The sequence below is a fragment of the Gracilinanus agilis genome, chromosome 1 (genome assembly GCF_016433145.1).
Source record: "Gracilinanus agilis isolate LMUSP501 chromosome 1, AgileGrace, whole genome shotgun sequence".
Classification (NCBI taxonomy): Eukaryota; Metazoa; Chordata; class Mammalia; order Didelphimorphia; family Didelphidae; genus Gracilinanus; species Gracilinanus agilis.
Window position 1 is genome coordinate 125,651,053 of NC_058130.1, and position 21,094 is coordinate 125,672,146.

Below are 21,094 nucleotides of genomic sequence, written 5' to 3' on the forward strand. Positions count from 1 at the left end.
ATATCCAATTTAATTATTCCTTACTTCTTGCCATTTTTATCTCATTTTAAAAAATATAATTCAATTAATACACAGAAAGGATTTATCATTTACCAAGGTCACATGCTGACTTGCTAAGTTAAAATCCAGAATGTTGAGCCTCTGATTCTTTTTTAATTAAGTTCATTAAATTAATTAATTAATTATGAATATTCTTCCGTGGTTACATGATTCATGTTCTTTTTCTCCCCTTCTCCCACACCCCCTCCCATAGCCAACAAACAATCCCACTGGGTTTTACATGTGTCATTGATCAAGACCTATTTCCATATTATTAATATTCACATTATGGTGATCACTTAGAGTCTATATCCCCAATCATATCCCCATCGACCCATGTGATCAAGCAGTTGTTTTTCTTCTGTGTTTCTACTCCCACAGTTCTTTTTCTGGGGGTGGATAGCATTTTTTCTCAGAAGTCCCTCAGAATTGTCCTGAATCGTTGCATTGCTGCTAGTAGAGAAGTCCATTACATTCAATTGTCACACTATATCTGTCTCTATGTATAATGTTCTCTTGGTTCTGCTCCTTTCACTCTGCACCAATTCCTGGAGGTTGTTCCAGTTCACATGGGATTCCTCCAGTTCGTTATTCCTTTCAGCACAATAGTATTCCATCACCAAGAGACACCACAATTGGTTCAGCTATTCCCCAATGAAGGGCATCCCCTCATTTTCCAATTTTTTGCCACCACAAAGAGCGCAGCTATAAATATTTTTGTATAAGTCTTTTTCCTTATGATCTCTTTGGGGTACAAACCCAGCAGTGGTGTGGCTAAATCAAAGGGCAGGCAGTCATTTAAAGCTCTTTAGGCACAATTCCAAATTGCCTTCCAGAACAGTTGGATCAATTCACATGAGTCTGATTCTTTTTTTTTTTTTAAACCCTTACCTTCCGTCTTGCAGTCAATTTATTGACTCCAAGGCAGAAGAGTGGTAAGGGTAGGCAATGGGAGTCAAGTGACTTGCCCAGGGTCACACAGCTGGGAAGTATCTGAGGTCAGATTTGAACCTAGGACCTCCCATCTCTAGGCCTGGCTCTCAATCCACTGAGCTACCCAACTGTCCCCCTGAGTCTGATTCTTAATGTGTATTGAATATACTAAATGCCCCAAGCTCACTTTCCTTAACAGCCTAGAGTTTTAGGATATTGTATATACACCAATTTAATATCATGGACCATGCAGAAAGTTTCCATTATAAATAATGGTGCTTCTAGATTTCAGAGATTCTCTTGTACTTTGGAAAAATGAATTTTGATTTAAACTCTAGGTACATCTGAAAGATAGAGTGGTTTCAAGAATGTTTGATAATTGCCAAAAAACTATATGCATGAGTGTAACTATTAAACTCTTTCTATATGTACTAGGCTTTGTACAGTTGTTTTTTAGTCTCTGGTTGACCCCAGAATTCTATAGATATAACCTAAAAAGAAGTAAAATCTTAGTTTCATTGTCTACATGATGCAAGCAGATATCACTTCCAAGATCAGAAGTGAAAGGGGCAGGTAATAAGTATTTATGTAGCACCTTCTATGCGACAGGCACTGTGCTAAACACTTTACAAATATTATTAACAACACTGAGAAGTGGGCATTATGGGCAGCTAAATGACATTGGGTATAGAGTGCCAGATCTACAGTCAGGAAAGCCTGAATTCAAATTCAGCCTCAAATACTTTACTAGCTGATCCCGGGAAAGTCACTTAATCTTGTTTACCTCAGTTCCCTTACCTGTAAAATGAACTGGAGAAGGAAATAGCAAACCACTCCAGTATTTTTGCCATGAAAACCCCAAATGGAGTCAGCGAAGAGTCAGAAATGTACTACTCAACAACAAAAATAAAGCACTATTATTTTCCTCATTTTACACTCAAGGAAACTGATGCAAAGATTTAGTGCCTCATTTAGGGTCACACAATTAATATTTGAGGCTGGATTTGAAATCAGGTCTTCTGATTCCAGGCCTACCACTCTAACTACTATACCACATAGCAGTCTAATCTAAGCCATTGATTAGATTGAATGCATTTCATTATAGTATTACTTAAGGAAATTTGCTGTGAAGTATTCTGAAATAAAGGAACTATATAGTAAAAAGGGAACTGAGACCAAAAATATCTTTATCAAATTAATAAAATAAAAAAATAAAAGTAAATAAAAAAAGATAAATAACCACATTACCTTCTGTTCTCTCCTCAGATGGAAAGGCAATTGACGATACAAAATGAAATGAGAGAAAGGCAGATGGCCATGCAGATTGCCTGGACAAGAGAATTCCTCAAATATTTTGGGACATTTTTTGGCATTGCTGCCATCAGTCTCACAGCTGGGTATGTTGTTTGCTGTTTATCTAGAAAAATTTATTTGGTGGCCAGGAAAAGTCAACTAACATCTAATATTTATCCCTCCACCTTGTCCTTATCATGCTATTCACATATTCAGAAGATTCCTGGTCTCAGCATTGTAGATACTCTCTCCATCAATACTTATTGCAGTTGTATATGGGGGAGCCACAAATGCACCCAGTGACCATGCTAATTGTGTTGTCCTAGGGCTCATCACAGCTCTCAGAGAAATGTGAGACAAAAATGATATCAGTTTTCAGAGCAGAGATAAGTCATTTTCCTTAGGAAAGAGAGGAAAATGGGAAAGGCTTTTTTTTCTTTAGGAAACACACATATACTACAAAGGTAGTGTATGTAAGAAACTAGTCTTATTGCTTATATATTAAATGTGTAAGTTTTCTTAATGATGTTGATGCCAGAGATAAAAGGAACATTTAGTTAAAAGTTAAGGATAAATTTGAAAGTCCTTGTTATTACTTATCCTTCAAAAGATCTACGATCTCATTTGAAATAGAACTTTCATCCTAACAGCCAGATGAATCTTTGGGGAAAGGCTAGAGATAATTGTTCCTCTTAAAAGAATGGTTTTTAATATTTGTTTTTCTTTGAACAGAGCAATTAAAAAAAAGCAACCAGGCCTCTTCTTCCCTATTGTTCCATTAAGCTTTATCTTTGCCTATCAATATGATATGGGCTACGGAACCCTTCTGCAGAGGATGAAAGGTATGGATGTTTATAGATCCTAATTTATTTTTTAGTACAGGCAGCCCTCTACTTAAGAACCCATGACTTGGGAACAGCCTGTTTGTAAGAAGACCAGCCTGTCCTTCTCCCTTCAAGAGGGCCACCTTCCTCTTCAGGAAGTCCCACTGCTGCCTCCACTTCAGGAGAGATAATGACCCAGATTCTCCTCTTCCCTGCCCAAGTCTCCTGGCAGACAGTAGCCACTGCTTCAGTCAGAATCCCTCACTGGCTTCTTGAGCTGGGGGTTTTAGGCTAATTCATTCATTGGTCTCAGAAACTAAGTGCCCTTCATACCACTAAGTCTTTGGAGAAATGCCCAAGTTCCACAAAACTGATTTTCAGGCTTTTCCAACACAGCCTGTTCATTAGTTGGGACTGTCTGTATGAACAATGGATTGTAGATTTTAAAATGACTGCGCTGGGGTTAATCCATTTCCATCACCTACTTGGTTTCATGTTGCTCATGTCCTAACCCAGACTGTCTCATAAAAATAATGCATTATCTGAAAAAATGTCAAATTTATTATACCACATTAATTGAACTTTATGAGTAGTGAAGGAGCTTATTTTCTAGGAAACGTATGAATATTTTTCAAATAAATTTAGGGGCAGCTAGATGACTCAGTAGATAGAAAGCCAGTTGTGGAGGTGAGAAATTCTGGATCCAAATATGACTTCAGGAACTTCCTAGCTATGTGACCCTATGCAAAGTCACTTAACCCTGTTGCCTAACCTTTCCTGTACTTCTGCTTTGGAACACATACTTGGTATCAATTACAAGATGGAAGATAAGGGTTTTCCACCCCCCCAAAAGTAAATTTAATATAGTTGTATATTTTAAAGAAGAAAAGTTTTTAACCTTGAAAAAATAAAATGCTAGCAATTCAAAGTAAATTAAATACAACTTTGTATTGCCAAATTAATATCTATCAGGAAAACAGGTTTTCTGGGAAATTAAGGACATAGTAATATAGATAAGATACTGATATACAAACTTAATAGCTTTAATAAGTTACACTGAATTATTGCCTTTAGTGGGCCTTACCAATTGTATAATTTTAAAAACCATATTCTTGAATAATTGAGCTAAAATTAGTAAAAATATTTTTGGATGGTTGAAATGCCCTGATTTCAGTCTTATTAGTGGGAAATGATAGCATTAACCCATAGAGTTTTAATGGAAGATAACAAGGCTACTAAACTGCTATCCTGAGAAACGAAATAGTATCTTAGAGCTAGTAGGAACCTCTGTCTTCTTCATGCTACCAATAAGGAAACAGACAGCCAAAGAAGCAGTCGACCAAGCAGTAGACAAGCGGTCAGAAGATCTGGACTGAAATTCCAGCTCTGATAATTTCCTCATCCATATAATGAAGGATTGAATTAAATGCCTTTTAAGGGCCTTTCCAGTTTGTAATCTTAATTAGGCTAACTCCAGATCATACTAGTGAGACAAAATCTGTCAAGAACCCTGTTAGCCTTATTCCTTGTCCAGTGGTCCTTCTACTGGATCAGGCTTCCTTTATCCTTAAGGTGATTTTAGGATAGAAAGGATGAAAATATGGAATTTCTAACTATTCCCTCATTTCATTTTATTGTGGCCTATTGATCTTCATCATGAAAATTGGGCCTTTCGTGTAAGACTCAAGGGCCTAAGAAAGAAGTTTCCAAAAGTTACCTTTTTGGGGGTAGAAATATTATAGAGCATTTCATTTTGTTTGAGCTGAAGTCCTTGATTATGCCACAGGACTGCACCAGGGGCTTCTCTTCTGGAGGTGACTGCGGGTTTTCAGAATGATAGCTGGGATGGCTTCAGGGGTCAGACTTCAGAACTGTGTCCTGACTACCCAAGCTTGCAGAAGCTTATCACCAAGCTGGCTTTAGAGCGGTTTGACCTATATAATACTATCTAGTCTACTCCCCTTAGTTTATAGATGAGGGAAACTGAGGCACAGAGATTTGAAATGATGTTGCTTCCACAACTAAATGTCACTGAGATCATTCCCCTTTCCCCTTTTGCTTGCTTTATCTAGGTGAAGCGGAGAACATATTAGAGACAGAAAATAGCAAGCTACAATTGCCAAGAGGATCAATCACTTTTGAAACCCTGGAAAAGGCCAGAAAAGCTCAGAGCAAATTCTACATAGAAAAATGAAGGTAGTTTCTCTGGGCTGTAGTCAAAGCACAAAATAACTTGATTGAATCAAGTTTTTTTTTTTTAATATAAGTGAATTTTTTAAATGGCATCATTATTCTGGATATAATGTAATTCATTAAAAAAAATTAAAACTCACCATGTCTCAAATACATCCTGCATTTTTTCTGAAGATAATATGTCCTTCTTTTTCACATTTTCTAGTATGTGCACCAAAACCATTGGGTAACACTCAATGTGGTTCATAATTTTTCTAGGCCTGCCTGCTGTGACTTGCTAAATCAGTGGCTTTGAAATTGTTTTGATTATGTAATTGTCATAAAAAAATTTTTAGCACAAACTCTCATTATATATGTATTTATTTACAAAGCATATACATATATACTCCTCTATTTATGTACATCATAAAAATATATCCAAAGTAGAAATGTAAAAAGGATGAAATAAATATTTTGCTAATATTTATTTATAAACCATAAAACCTTTTTGCTCTCATTAAAATATTTTTCAAGGGAATCGTTATTAAATAATATTTTAACAATAGCAATATGATCAAATATGCTTCCAGATTTTTGAAAGTCTTGGTTGAACACTTTGTGATACAGTCACATGAAAGTCTAGTTCTTAGCTCAGTTCATTTTAGTAGTTGGTTTTAATTAATGACTTCCATAGCTGATAAAGAAATTTTGTAATGATACATAGTTCCAAATGGAAGAAGTATATCATAGGTCTCACTTACCAAATCATGATGCTTGTTTTGTTGAAATTCAGCTAGTACATGTTCATCTTTTTTTATGTCAATCTATTGTTCTTGCAAATTAATTGAAAGCTGCAGCAGATATTTTTAACAAATGGCTTCAAAATCCTTTGAAACTCATTTGGAAGATTTTTAAACAGGAGATTTGTTTCGAAACTGTTTTTTTAAGTGTGAAAAACAATAATAAACATTAATGAAAATAATAATTTCTAGCTTTTAGTGCTTTAAAGTGTACAAAGTTTTTTACAAATATTATTTCATTTGGTCTTCACAAAACCCTGGGAAGTAAGTGCTATTATTATCCTCATTTTACAGATGAGGAAACTGAGGCAGACAGAAATTAAATGGCATGCCCAAGGTCACACAGCTAGTAAATGTTTGATTAAGGATTTGAACTCAGGTCTTCTTGACTGGCAAGTGTTCAGCAGTCAATCCACTGAGAATGTTATAGGTGACGCATCATTTTCAACAACTAAAACTCAATTTTTAAATGTCATGATGTCATCAGCATCTGAAAGCACAATATATACTTGGTTTGAGATTCATAATTAAGGTGAATATAAGAACACTTTTCAAATAATCTTAATAATTTCCACTTTTTGACCATTTTTTGATCCAATTAGATTCTCATGGTTTTTACCTCAGAATGTGGCCAAGAAAGAACTCCCTGGAGGAGCAGAAGGATCAGCACTGCCACAGTTTTCCACCAGTGATTGCATTATTGGTATAATTTTCTATCTGTGATTTCTTTGCAGGAATATTTTCAAAGCATTATCCATTTTGTGAAGGTGAGTTTAATTAAAACTCTATAAAATAAATGACCTAGAAATCTGTTCAGCTTGGCCCATGTGACTACAATAGGCTACAATAAACTGAAAATGATTGAATAGGGGAAGAAGATGATTTTCTCCATCAGAAGCACCTCGTTTTTTCTCAAAATACCTTAGGAACCACATGTAACATTTTACTTTCTGTCATAGGAAATAAATGTGGGCTCTGGTGTTAATCTTTATGTTAAATACTAACTAAGCTTAGTTTGTTAATTTTTTTTTAAGAATTAGAATTTCTAAAATTTTCTTCCTGAAGCTCAGTGGATCATTTTGCAAGCAATATGGAGACCATCTTTTAAACAAATTATCTTATTGTCTGCAAATAGAATTGACTTTATCTCCACATACTGAGGAATGTATCTTATATGTACATAGTTATTTACTTATTGTGTTACTAATTAAAATGTAAATTCCTTGAGGGCAAAGACTATTTAAAATTTTTTTCCTCTCATATCTCCACGTGTTAGTTATAAATAACTAATAAATAGTTATTTTTATAAATAATAATAATTATTTATTATAAATAACTGTTGACTAATTACTGCTTAGAATCTTAAAAATAAGTGCCCTTTGTACTTCAAGTGAGTGAAAACAATCTAAACATTGTGGGGAAACTGACAATTCTCATTAGAATTTACCTTCTCCACTATCCAAAAATTTAAACAGATGGAAATATGTAAAATTTATTCCTTCACATCTCCCAGCAAAGTTATAATAGAAAATATGTCTTTAATTTGGCTTTGTATCATTGTTCTCACCCACTAAAAACGAGAACTGAAACTGTCAATGCAATCCATGCTTCTGTTTAACCATTCCAAAAGCAATTTGAATGTGTTAGTACAGTTCTGGATCTCAAGGAACAGAAATTCAGCTCCTTCCCTGCCCCTCTTCCTCCAACCCATCTACAGGGTTTATTAGTAGAATACAAACCCCTGGGAAACACCCGGTCACACTAAACTGATACAGAGAGAGATATTTTCCTGCTTTATTAGTGTGGCTAGGTCCCAACCCTGATCTAACTCATGGAAATGAAATTGCACATATCATTGCAGCCCTGGGGATTGCATCTATCCAGAATGTCAACCAATTCAGAGTAGCTCAGTATCCAAATGATTGCTTTTTTAAAAAAGATCTTTGAATTCTTTAGTGTATATAGAACAACATGGAACAAATCAAAGTTGCAGTGGCCCATAGAACACAAAAAAGATGGATAAGACTTACTGCATAAGAAAAATGGTACAAATGGCGTTATCACAGATATGTACAACTGGAAAAGGAGATAGGCTGATCATATATTGGGAATGAGGCAGAGCAGACAGCCCCCCAAAGGTACACTGTTGACCACAAACTATTAGAAGAACCAAGGAAGGGTCTCTTTGGAGTACTCATGGGAAGATATGGGCAAGAATTACCCAGGATAACAAGGTGTGAATGAGTTCTGAGCTACTTCAGTGGAAGGAGTGCTCACATTGTTGGGAGATCCATTGAATCATCCTTTTTCTTCAGGGTACTTGAGACTTTTAAATTCATGTAATTTATAAGCTGCTGTCCAATTTCAATTTTAGTTTTTTGTGCCTGACAGGGTTACAAGGTGACTGTGAAGATTTAAAACTTACTAACATGGTACAGAATAAAGAGTGCTGAACACACAGTCCTGACTTTGAGTCCAGACTACTAGCTTCCCTAGCTGTGTGACCCTGAACAAATTGCTTTATCTCTCCAAGTTTCAGTTTCCTTATCTGTAAAATGGGATAATACTTTCACTACCTCCCATGATGAGAAAAAGTATTTGTTAATATTAAAGTACCACATAAATATGATTTATTAGCAAATAGTAGCTTTGTACCAATTAGGCCAAAAAACTTATCCTTAATTTACAAAAGAGTTTGTCTTCCACAAGTTCATTTGTCGGCAATTTTTTTTTAGCTGTGGGCAGGAAAACTCACCCCTCCTCATCAAATAAGTATTTCCCTTCCTTGCTCTGTTATTGTCTGAAATTCCTGTAACTGGAAATAAAATCTTTCATTTTATAATTTTCAAAAAACTCTTAAAAATGCAAATACCTGGAAGGGAGTAAACACTAATACAAATCTAGTGTTCTTAACTTTTTTTGTGTTATGAATACCTCTGTTGTTCTGGTGAAACCTGGGAACTCTTCCAAATATATTTTTTTAATTTTAATTTTTTTGTTTTGTCCTTATTTTAAAAAAATAATTTTTAAATGAACAAATTTAAAAAAAATAATTTTTAAATGAACAAATTTTTAAATGAAGAAATCAAAATTAATTGCATTACAAAGGAAATCAAATTAATTGAAATACAATTATCAATATATTTTTAAAGAAACAAATTCCCAGATCCCAGGTTAAGAACCCCTGAATATTAATTCAAATGTGAGCTGTGTCTGGTCCTCTTCAACTTTGTTTGGAGTAGGATCTAGCAAGTAGAATGATGCTACCTTAGGGGTGGGAGTGGGAAGGGAGGGACGCAGCTGAAGGGGAACAAGGATGCCTAGAGACCATAAAGACAAATTGCCAACTTCAGAGTTTTGCCAAGAGAAAACTGATTTAAATTTATTTGCCTATAGACTAGTCTTAACATGGATTAAAGAAGCTTTTGAGGGCTTCAGGAGTTTATATCACTTGTAAACATAGTCTCTGCTAAAATGGTATCCAAGACTTCAAAATTTCATGCAATTTATAGCCTACATATAATCAGTAGTCCATAGAGTGAGATGTATCTGAGCAGGAGCTATGTTTCTAAGTGACATAAATCCCCAAAGCCCTCAGAAGCTTCTTTAATCCTTAATGTATCATAGATGAACTATGGTACTAAATAGATGCATGATGGTACTAACTTGTCCTCATGAGGTTCAGGCAGTTCCTGGTACTAGTTGCTCCTGCTGGGATCTGACAGGCCACTGATAGGGTTTTGTCTGGGGTTGCAGCTCTTGAGGGATTCCCACCCATGGAGTTCAGAAAGGAACCTTGTTTTACTGACCTATAGATTCCCATTAAAAGGCTCTCTGGATTCTACAAAGCTGGTCTCACAACGCTGGGAGGTAAGCCAATAAAGCAGTCACCACCCCCATTTGGCAGATGACTTATTGAAAACCTGTTCATCCTTTACAATCCCTGATAACCAGAATCAGGTCATCTTGGTCAAGCATTCATCCATTCACTCAACAATCATTTTTTTGGACCTTGTGGGAAAGTGACTTAAGGTGTTCTTCCATCACAAAAACGTGGTTCCTGATTTGGTCTCAAAATAGCTGAGCCTTAGCTTGATCAAGGAAGCAGGAACTCAAGAGGAAAGAAGATATTTTGCCAAGGCTGGATCCCTGGATCACAGAGCTACTCTACCCTCCTCTATCCATACATATCTAGCCAATGAAGCTTAGGTCTCAGGGCATTTCTAGTGTGCTCTAACTGATGCTAGTCCATATGGAAGAGGCTAGGGAGACTGATTCCAGAAAGGCACATTGGAGTATAATGAAACGGCTGTACTCCTCAAATGGAGCTTGTGCCAATGCTCCATTACTGATTCTGCATTGAAGAGGTGGATTGTGGATTGGCTGCCCAGCTAAGGCGGAGGTGCTTTGAAGAGGCATTAACCAGCCACTTTGAGAGTCGTCTTTTGCCTCATACCCACCTAGCTGCTGTTTGGAAGAGAGAGAGACAATTCTGTAAGCTCCTAAGTGGGGAGTTTCCTCAGGCCCTCCTCATCTTAGATGGCTCATGGAATTGGAAGGTACATTAAAGAAAAGATTAGATTTAAGCAAAATAAACTCTAAATAAGGATGTGCAAAAACTTTCAAAAGCTTATGAACTCTGATTCATGTAATGACCAATCATAATCCCAGATGATTTATAATGAGCCACGCTGTTCATTTCCTGATGGAGAAGTGAGGAACTCAGGATATAAATCAAAACTTTTTGGCTGGGTTGGGGGGAAGGGGCATTGCCTCTATCAGTGTATGCTCTTTGTGATATCCCTTTACAGGGCCTCTCAATCAGGACAAGAGGTGGGTCTTCCAGATGCTAAGACACTTAGCATATCCTAACATAAGACACTTAGCATATCCTAACATGGAGGCTAGAACCACGTGGTCTCATTATTGAAGAGAGTTCTTGTATATAGATAAAACAAAGAGCTGGTCTCCACCCTCCACAAGCTTTTATATCTAGATCAAAGAAGGGAAGACCCAACATAGCTTTGGGGAGAGACAGTTGGAGCTTCAACCCTAAAATCAAACTTTTTCAGGAGTGTTGAAAAGTATTTTGCAGAAAATACCCCAATTCATTATTAATTTTCTGCAGTTCTCAGTGTCAGTTCTTATAAAAGACATTGATAAACTGGGAAGGAACCTGAGGAGAGTATGTAAGAAGGTAAAGGGCCTCAAAATCTTGCTCCATGAGAACTAGTTGAACAGGAAACTGAAAACATTTAACCTGAAGAGTTGTGAGGGCAGGAGGTAGGTAATCCAAACTGTCTTTAAATAAGAGCTCACCTGTGGAAGAGAGACCAGGCATGTTCTGCTTATAGCTGAGAGCCATGGGTAGAAGTCTCAGGAGAGTTGGGCAGGTTTAGACCCCTAATAATTAGTTATCCAAAAATGAAATGACCTATCTCAGAAAGAATTGAGTTCCCACTAACTGAAGATCTTTCAGCAAAAACCAGATTACTACTTGGTCAGTAGACTATCTAGTGGATTCTTGATCATGCATGGGTTGGAAAAGATGATGGCCTTGTCCATTTTCATGTAGGGTGCATCTCCTGGGTTTCTATTGAAGGAAATATAGAAGTATTCTAGGATTTAAATATGGAAGAGACCTCAAAGATCACTTAATACAAATATATCATTTTATAGATGAGAGGATACCTAAGGTTACAGAGAGAATAAGTAGCAATCAGGACTTGAATCAAAGCCACATTCAAATTCAGTGGTCTTTCCATTGGGATTACACCACACAACATTCACTCACCTCATTATATCTTGCGGCAATAGGTATGATTCCATTATTAGAAAACAAATATGTGAAGGATCTATGATTTTTGTCAGAATGGGGTACCTCCTAGTGTGAGAATTCAAACTGTAGCCCATGTGACTTAGGATCTTAAAGGATCATGTATTTAGAACTGGAAGGGACCTCAGAAACCATGGAGTTCAGCCTTGCCAAGGTCGAGTAAATAGTTTGTCCTCGAGGTGGGAAGTATTTGAAGTACACAGCTACAGCTATTGACAGATGGCCAGTTGGTTCTGGACTCAGAAAAACCTGAGTTCAAATATAGCCTCAGACCTTTATTAGCTATGTGGCACAAGAAAAGTCATTTAACCTCTGCCTACCTCAGTTTCCTTTACTGTAAAATGAGGATAATAATAGCACCTCCCTCCCAGGATTGTTGTAAAGATAATACTTGTACAGCACTTCCTGAACCTTAAAACACCATATAAATGCCCGCTATTATTACTATTAGAGATTTAGTGACCCTATAAGGGTCACATGGCTAACAATTTGATTTCTTCCCCAGCGTTCTTGACTCCAAGCTCAGCACTCCAGCAAGGCTGCCTCTACCTTTGTTTCTACTGGGGAACACAAACAAGGTCATTTCCTACCACAAGGCTCTTGGTGCTGAATGACATAGAGTTGTGGTATTTCTTCTGATATTTTTCTCAGAGACCTTCATTTGTGGATTGCTGGATCCTGAGAACATCTTCTACAAAACCCAGACATGTGACCAAGCAGATAATCTAATCCCTCATTTCACATTTTGTCTTGGCATTTTGGGTGATATTATGAGAACAAAGATCATAGCATATCAGCATGAAGCCATGGTCCATGGAGGACCAACAATCAAGGACTGTGGTTGTTGGGTAAGGCTTCGGAGATCTGTGATGAAATAGAACTGTCAGAGAGCATGGGTAGCTGAATGAGTGAATGAATGACTGACTGAATTCATTAAGTACAGATTATGTGCCAAGCACTGTCTCAAGCTCCAAAGAAACAAACTCAAAAGCAAAGTCTGTTCCCTCACAGGACTGACATTTTAATAGAGAGATTCGATGCATATAGAGGAATGGTGACCAGGAAGGGATATTTTGGACTGAAAAAGTGTCATGGATGTTGAGGGGAAATATAGGGGAATATACCGACTGCTGTTTTCAGAAGCAATGTCAAAATGTATTTGGTTCCAGAACTGGAAAGGGTGTAGGTGATGGGGACCTTCTTGTCCAACTGGTGGTAGTGGGGTAGGGTGGTAGCTGAAGCTAGGACTAGATGTAGTGGATGCCCAAAGTAGCCACTAAATGGGAGGAAAGGGGAGGGAATGGGCAAGGTAGAAGTTGCTGGCATGAAAATATTAAGTCCTCTAAGAACTGGTTTCTTAAATTCACAGATCAGAGATTTCTTTAACACATCTGAAAATGTGTTAAAAAGATATAGGAAGAGCAATAAGATTGGAACTGTATCCCCTAGAAAATATAGGGGACTGGCTTCCCTGATTTTACTATAAAATTGATTTGACATTTATAAAGCACATCTTATGTGCCAGGTGGGCAGCTGGGTGGTGCAGTGGATAGAATTTTGCATCTGGAGTTAGGAAAATCTAAATTCAAATCTGGCCTCAGACCCTTACTAGCTGTGTGACCCTGGGCAAGTTACTTAACCCTGTTTCCCTTGTTTTCCTAATTTGTACATTGAGCTGGAGAAGAAAATTGCAAGCCACTCCAACATATTTGCCAAGAAAACCCCAAAAGGGGTCAAAAAGAGTCAAACACAATTGAAAACAACTAAAAAACAATGCCCCCCAAAATGTGCCAGGTGCTGTGCTAGGCACTGAAGGAAGAGACCAAAACAAAATAGTCCTTGCCCTTAAGAGTTTACTTTCTACCAAGGGAGAGAGCATGCACACAAATAATTATCTACAAAATAGATTCAAAACAAATACAAGGGGTGAAACATTAACAACCAGGAGCAATCAGAAAAGGTCTCTTGAAGGAGGTAACATTTTCACTCCACTGGATCACAGGGAATCCAAAGGGGAACATGAGAAAGCAGAATATGCCAGGTAGGGGTCACAGCCTAAGCCATCAATGCTCTCCGACCATTTCCTCCTCCACAAAATATTCTTTGATTCTCTCTCCCCCACAATTCTTCACTACCTCATCCAACTGTCTAACATTGCCTTTGTATATTGCAAATATTGCCCATTGGGCAGTGGTCATGGCTGTGAGCCATCCAAGGGACAAAAAGCGCCTGCTACAAAGACTTCCTTTGGCAGTGCTCTCACTGCAGATCATAATCATGGCTCACAAAGCACTTCTCTCACAATAATCCTATGTAAAGTGGTGTTATGATGATAATAACAGATAGTTTGGAGAAGCAGATAAATGTGTCAGGCTAAATAGAGCTTTAAGTCAAGAGCCAGAGATTGACAGGCTACAGTGAGGAAAGGAGGGGGTAAAACACTCCTGATTCTCAAACCCCTCCCCCTCTAACTGCTTCTGCTTCAGTTGGTAATGAAGACAGGAATAAGATTCCTCTGGTAAGTTTCAGTTATGGCTGAAACCCCAATTGATGTTCCTTTTCTTAAATTTATATTCCTCACAGGTTAGTATGATGAGTATATAGCAGCTAACTATCTAACTGTTGAAGGACAGAGAAGATCTTCTTAAACTGGCAGCCAACAGGATTCAAACTAGAAGTTCAGACTGAGTTGTGAGTATCTTTCCCAAATAATTATCAGGCACAGATTTGAGGATAAAAAGTTATATTAGGAATTAACAAGGAAAACTAGAGAAGTTAATGAAGGTATTTGAATAAAGGAAAGGTGACCCTGAACTGTTCAATTGATTCCCCCTTCCCCCCTCCTCACTGGAGGGGATGAAGCACTTAACTAAAACTGGCTCTCTTGCTATTGGTAAATATCTTACTCTCTAATCACTAAGTAATTATATAATTATATTAATGAAGAATAGTAATAACAAACAGGCTAACCCTATGAGTAGAAACCACTGGCTTAAGCTACAATGGCCACCTCAGGAGAAAACCCCCAAGTCACGAGAAGCAAGCAGAGTGTCTGCTCACATCCACTCCCACAAATTAACTGTCTTCAACCCTTCTCAACTGCCCCCTCACCCAAAGTTCTCCAGGGAGGTCCCCTGGAATTCTGGGTGAGGCTCTCCCTGTACCTTTGCAGGGATTCCATGCTTTGCATCTGCACACAAAAGTGGGTAGTATAAATATTATCTGCATTTATAGATGAGAGGAAAGTGTAGAAGCCAGGACTCAACCCAGTTTTCATTCATTCATTCACCAAATATTTATCAAGTATCTATTATCTGCCAGGCACAATGCTAGGAGCCAGGAATATGAAAACAAATATTAACAGTCCCTGGAGCTTAGGGAGCTTAGATTGTACTTGGAGGGGAATACCTGTTGTTGTTCAGTCCTTTCTGACTCTTTGTGACCCCATTTGAGATTTTCTTGACAAAGATGCTTGAGTGGTTTGCCATTTCCTTCTCCAGTTCATTTTAAAGATGAGGCAATGAGGCAAACAGTTGTGACTTACCCAGAGTCACCCAGCTAGTAAGGAGGCCAGATTTGAACTCATGAAGATGAGCCTTCCTGATTCCAAGCCCAGTAATCTATCATTTGCTACCCAGTTGCCCCAAAGGAATATATCCATCAAAAATTAAATACAAAATACATGCAAAGATATTTCATGAGCTGCTAGAAGATAGCAGGAGATAGCACTGGAGTCTAACTATTTTTATTGCAATTTGTCTGGACCTGATTTTATTGGCATAAGAGAAATTCTAGCAAGAAAAGTTTCTCCACAGAAACAGATTTGCAATCAGAGTGGAATTTACAGTTTTAGGAAGTTCCCTCGGGCACCAAAAGGTTCTGGCATTTGCTGAAGATAACATAGCCAATTAGGCATGATGGATTTTTTTGAGGTCTTTTGGACTCCATGGGCAGTCCTCTAACCATTATACCATATAGTCTCTAAATGTGCCATGCATATGACAGGAGTAGATTTCTGACCTGGACACTAGAAAAGGGCCTAAACTCTGCTTTCTAAATGGTAGGTTGCCTACCATTTAGAATGTTCAGATTCCATCATATAATCTCACTCACACACAACCAAAAGATAATTAAATTTAATTAAGAATTAAAGTTTTTGACAAGCCAACCTCAAATTAGCATCTTTTAGGCATATCACATATGTATATTATAGAATGCTATAACATCCTTTGTTCCTTGAGATTAAACCTACATCATTTTATTTGATTGTTTCCTGGATAATGTTAATGCTGCAATAGGAATTGGTTGCTTTAATCTGTCATTTAAACTCAGAGTTCAATTATTTCAGTTCTTCTCTGTCTTTATTCAAAACGAATTTTGTCCCATTTCTGACTGTAATAAACAGCTAGTTGATTTTGAAACATTTTAGTTCTCAGCCCAGATGAAATAAATGGTGGATTACTAAAAGATGAACTGCTGGGCCTGCACATAAAAGGTTGATTTAAAAGTTATTCAACTTCTATAACAATTTTCTTTATTATTCAGCCTTCAAAGAATCACAGCACTTCTCTTTCCACACACTCCCGAGATGATGCAAAAGTAATGATATTAAGATGTGACAGGAAGCAAAGTACTGGGCAATAAAAAGAGTATTGGGATTTTTTTTAATACAATCCAGTGAGAAAATGTATCCGTCAATCTCACAGTGTTGCCGACTCTTCCCAATATAAATAGTTTAATTTCAAAATTTCTTTCTGTACTGTCCCTGATCACAGCTTATTGACACTACATGATTTGGGGCTCAATTTCATTGATTTAAAGGGTGCTCTGAGAAGCTTTTGTTTCAATGACTTTTAAGATATTTATATTTGACATATGCTCATCATTCCAGCTTTCAGTGGGTTAGGTTTTTTCCTGTGACAAATTATAATGAGACTATCGCTGTGGGTCATTAAAAAAATCCATCTACTTGGTTATCAGTTCTTTTTAAAGCATCATCTAAATGCTTTCTGCATGACTCTCTAGATCCCAGTTTCTTCCTCTATAAAATTGAAGAGACTCAACTAAGTAATTTCTAAAATTTCTAAAATCTTAGGATTCTATGATTACTCATGTTCATTGTTCAGTTGTTTCAGTCATGTCTAACACTTCCTGACCCCATTTACGGTTTTCTTGGCCAAGATACTGGATGGTTTGCCATTTCCTTCTCCAATTCATTTTACAGTTGAGGAAACTGAGGCAAGCGGGGTTAAGTGACTTGCCCAGGTTACATAGCTGATAAATGTCTGAGGCTAGATTTGAACTCAGGAAGATAAGTCTACTGGCACTATCTACTGCACCACCTAGCTGCCCCCTAATATCTTCTAAGTCCCAAATAATACATATATATATATATATATACATATATATATATATTTAAAACTCTTACCTTCTGTCTTAGAATCAATATTGTATATTGGTTCCAAGGCAGGAGAGCAGAAAGAGGTAGGCAAAGGGGATTAAGTGACTTGCCCAGGGTCACACAGCTAGGAAGTGTCTGAGGCCAGATTTGATCTTAGGATTTCCGATCTCTAAGCCTGGCTCTCAATCCACTGAGCCACCCAGCTTCCCCCCACCCCAATAATATTTTGATGGAGCATTTGTTATAAGCATAGAGAACCTAATTTTTCTATTAGGCTAGAAATAGGGAGAGAGCTATGATTTCATTAGTATAGGGAACTTCCAGGTTAAAAAAAATGATATTAAACTCATAACACTCCTGAGTGCTGCCCAAACCATATTAAGATATAATTAGGAAATATTTTTAAATGAAAATACAATAAAACATAAATAACATAGTTTAAAACTAAGTCAAGTTAATACGTGGCCACAGGGACATTTATAGAAGGATTAATGGTCCCATCCATATCTGAATTTGATATCACTAGACTAGAACTCTTAAGGAGTTATGTGACTCACCCCAGGTCTGCCTGGTTTCAAGATCAGGCTCTCTATCCATTAAGCCACAGTTCCTCATTATACTGTGAGTAGTAATGCTATCATGTAAAAGTCAGGACCTGCTGCCATTTAAATATGGTGGTCAGATTATATTTTAGTAGGTAAATTTAGGTATATTGGTGCAGGAGGCCATCAAAGTTCATGACGTTCACACAGCCCGCATGAGCTCTGACAAACCAGCAAAGCATATTGACAGGAGGATGGAGATTTTCACTATTTCCCCTATGTGACTCTTCATACCAGCATTCCCTTTTACTGGAACTATTGACATCAGTCTCCTTACTTAACTAACCCCAGAGAGACACAGAAAAACAACACAGGTTAATAGCAAGGACAACCATAGTCACAGACCACTCACTATCCCTAAATAAATCCCCATAATACAGAAACTTCCCCTAGAATCATCTTCCCCACAATAAACCAGCAGTCAGTGAGTTAATGCAAGTTTCCAAATTCCCCAACAAGAATGTACCTGGCCTGGACTTACTCCCAAACTCCCATTGACCAAGGAAACAGTGAGTTACTAGGAAAACAGGGGAATGACAAATTAGCACAGACACCCTTCCAAAACTGCATTCTTATTGACCCTGTAGCAGAAAGAACAGTAAACTTACCTTTGAAGAAATAATATTTGGACCAAACTGATATTATTGTATCTTGTTTGATATAATCAACTACCATACCTATCTTCTTGATTAATGATAGGCCTGAACAGTGTAAAGTAAATATATGATATGCATGATTTAATTAGTTAATATAATCAACCATTATGCTTAGCGAGGAAATGATCTTCTTGTACCTTATAGGTGGCTGAAAATAATAAAGTTCCAACTAAGCCATTTCGTAATGAATAATTTTTGACAAGCTTGCTTCATTGTTTAATCACAGTAGGATAATTAGTAAACACCAATCATATGATATTTCAAAAGTTAATGTGTGATTTTTAATGTATTGGAAAATCAAAACCTGTATGAGCTCATAAAGAAAAAAGCATATAAAAATAAAAATCAGCAGATGGAACAAGAGAGGTTCTTGTTCCATCTTGTTCTTGCTATTGCCTTTGCAAACTCACTTGCACTTTGGCTTGTGTTCATTTCATCTTGCCATGCCATCCCACCTCCAGAGACCCCCGAACAAAGAGCAGGTTCTTCGCATGTTGGCACATACCTCCAGAGAAATACAGAGTAGATAAATGATAACCTTAGAAAGGAAAAAAAAGAAACAAACATTTATTAAGCATCTGCTATATGCCAGATACTCTGCTAAGTGTTTTACAAATATTATTTCATTTGATCTTCCCAATAACCTTAGAAGGTAGATGATATTGACCTTATTTTACAGATGAGGAAACCAAAGCAAACTGGGTGAAGTGACTTGCCCAGGGTCACCCAGGTAGTAAGTGTTGGAGGCCAGATTTAAACTCAGGAAGATGAGTCTTCCTAACTTCAGGTTTAGCACAGTTGTTTCAGTCACTTCCTGACCCCATTTAGGGTTTTCTTACACTGGCGTGGTTTGTCATTTCTTTCTCCAACTCATTTTATACAGTTAAGGAAACTGAGGCAACTCTACTACCTAGCTGCCTCCAAAGAAGGTGCTAGCAGTTTTGGAAACTGGGAAAAACCTGATGGAGAGTGTGACCTCCGAGTAACACATTTTAGGAAGGACATGAATAATCTCTGTAATATCTGGATGAAGACAACCAGGATGATGAATTGGGATGTTTAGCTTAGAGAAGATGTTTAGATACATGATCATCATACTCAAATATTTAAATATGGCTACTATATGGAAGAAAGATTCTTTTTTCTTGACCTTGGAGGGCAGAACTAAGATAGGAAGCTAAAAGTAACAAAAAGTCAGATTTATACTTGATGTAAAGTATGCCAAACATTTACTGGTATCCCAAAGGAAAATGGGCTGCTTGGGGCTTAGGGTGGGGTGACTTACTCCATAACATACTCCATAACTCCTCAAAGGTTGTAATGACCACTTCTTTGGAAAGGTGGCTGAGGGAAGGAACTCTCGTTTTGTTATACTTTGGACTTGATGGCCAATCCCCTTCCAACTTGGAAATTCAACTTATCAACATAGATGTTAGATCCTCTTGAGTAGAATTCAGTAACCTCAACCCTGGAGATGCCTCCACCCTGGGGTCTTCTCACCATCTGAACTTTTTCACTTTCTCCCCAGATACTTTGTCTCTGTTTGAGTATCCTTCCTTTCTTTCCTCACCCATCTTCTATCTGCCCTTTATGAAGTCTTCCCCCATTAGTATGTAAGCTCCTTAGAGGGTAGCGACTGCCTTTTCTTCTAGTAGTCTGATCTCCAGGGCTTAGTTTAGTATCTAACACAAAGTAAGTTCTTAATGGGTGCTTTATCTAGCTAGTTACAATGTAAGCTCCCTGAGGGAAAAGACTGTTTCATTTCTCTCTTTGTTCCTTTTGCCTGATAGGTAGTAGTTAACTTAGTAAAAATTTGTAAAACTGAATAGTGAATCCAATAGTTTTGACAACCATCAGCACAAATGTTATCTCCATAGGTATAGACTGCAATTGAGGTGTCTTTTCATCCTATATGACTTCATGATTTATTCATCTCTCTCTCTCTGTCTCTCTCTCATATATATTTTTCTGAAAATAAAAATAATTTGTTTAGATTTTTAAAAGATTTAGTGACACAGAATGTACAGTATGTCTTTAAGTAAAACACTTCATTTCTCTCTTCTCCTTTCACCTTCAATCAACACCATTTAACAAGCCTTTGTTTTCTTAACTAGCTTTGTATCTATAAGATCCACTAAGAATAAAAATGGAACACCCAGCTGTGTGACCCTGGGCAAGTCACTTGACCCCCATTGCCTACCCTTACCAATCTTCCACCTGTAAGTCAATACACAGAAGTTAAGGGTTTAAAAAATTAAAAAAAAATGGAACACTTTGATTAAAATGATAATTAGCATCCAAGAAACAAAAAGAAACTTAAAAAATACAATTGAAAATGCCTGCCCTTTGATCCAGCCATACCATTGCTGGGTTTGTACCCCAAAGAGATCATAGATAAACAGACTTGTATGAAAATATTTATAGCTGCGCTTTTTGTGGTGGCAACAAATTGGAAAAGGAGGGTATGTCCTTCAATTGGGGAATGGCTGAACAAACTGTGGTATATGCGGGTGATGGAATACTATTGTGCTAAAAGGA

At 37.3% G+C, this 21,094-nt stretch overlaps 1 protein-coding gene across 2 annotated transcripts in view; it reads left to right on the top strand.

Moving 5' to 3' along the window:
• PLGRKT (plasminogen receptor with a C-terminal lysine) overlaps positions 1-7,278 on the top strand; it is a 59,602-nt gene extending 52,324 nt beyond the window's left edge. The window contains exons 3-6 of one of the 2 annotated variants that reach the window (XM_044656653.1): positions 2,239-2,369; positions 2,998-3,107; positions 5,162-5,285; positions 6,664-7,278. In XM_044656653.1, the coding sequence (XP_044512588.1) occupies positions 2,239-2,369; positions 2,998-3,107; positions 5,162-5,283 (363 nt within the window). In that variant the 3' untranslated portion in view covers positions 5,284-5,285; positions 6,664-7,278. Of the gene's footprint in view, positions 1-2,238; positions 2,370-2,997; positions 3,108-5,161; positions 5,436-6,663 lie in introns of those variants that run through there. The other variant, XM_044656647.1, reaches the window with a different exon arrangement.
• The last annotated feature ends 13,816 nt before the right edge of the window (positions 7,279-21,094 follow it).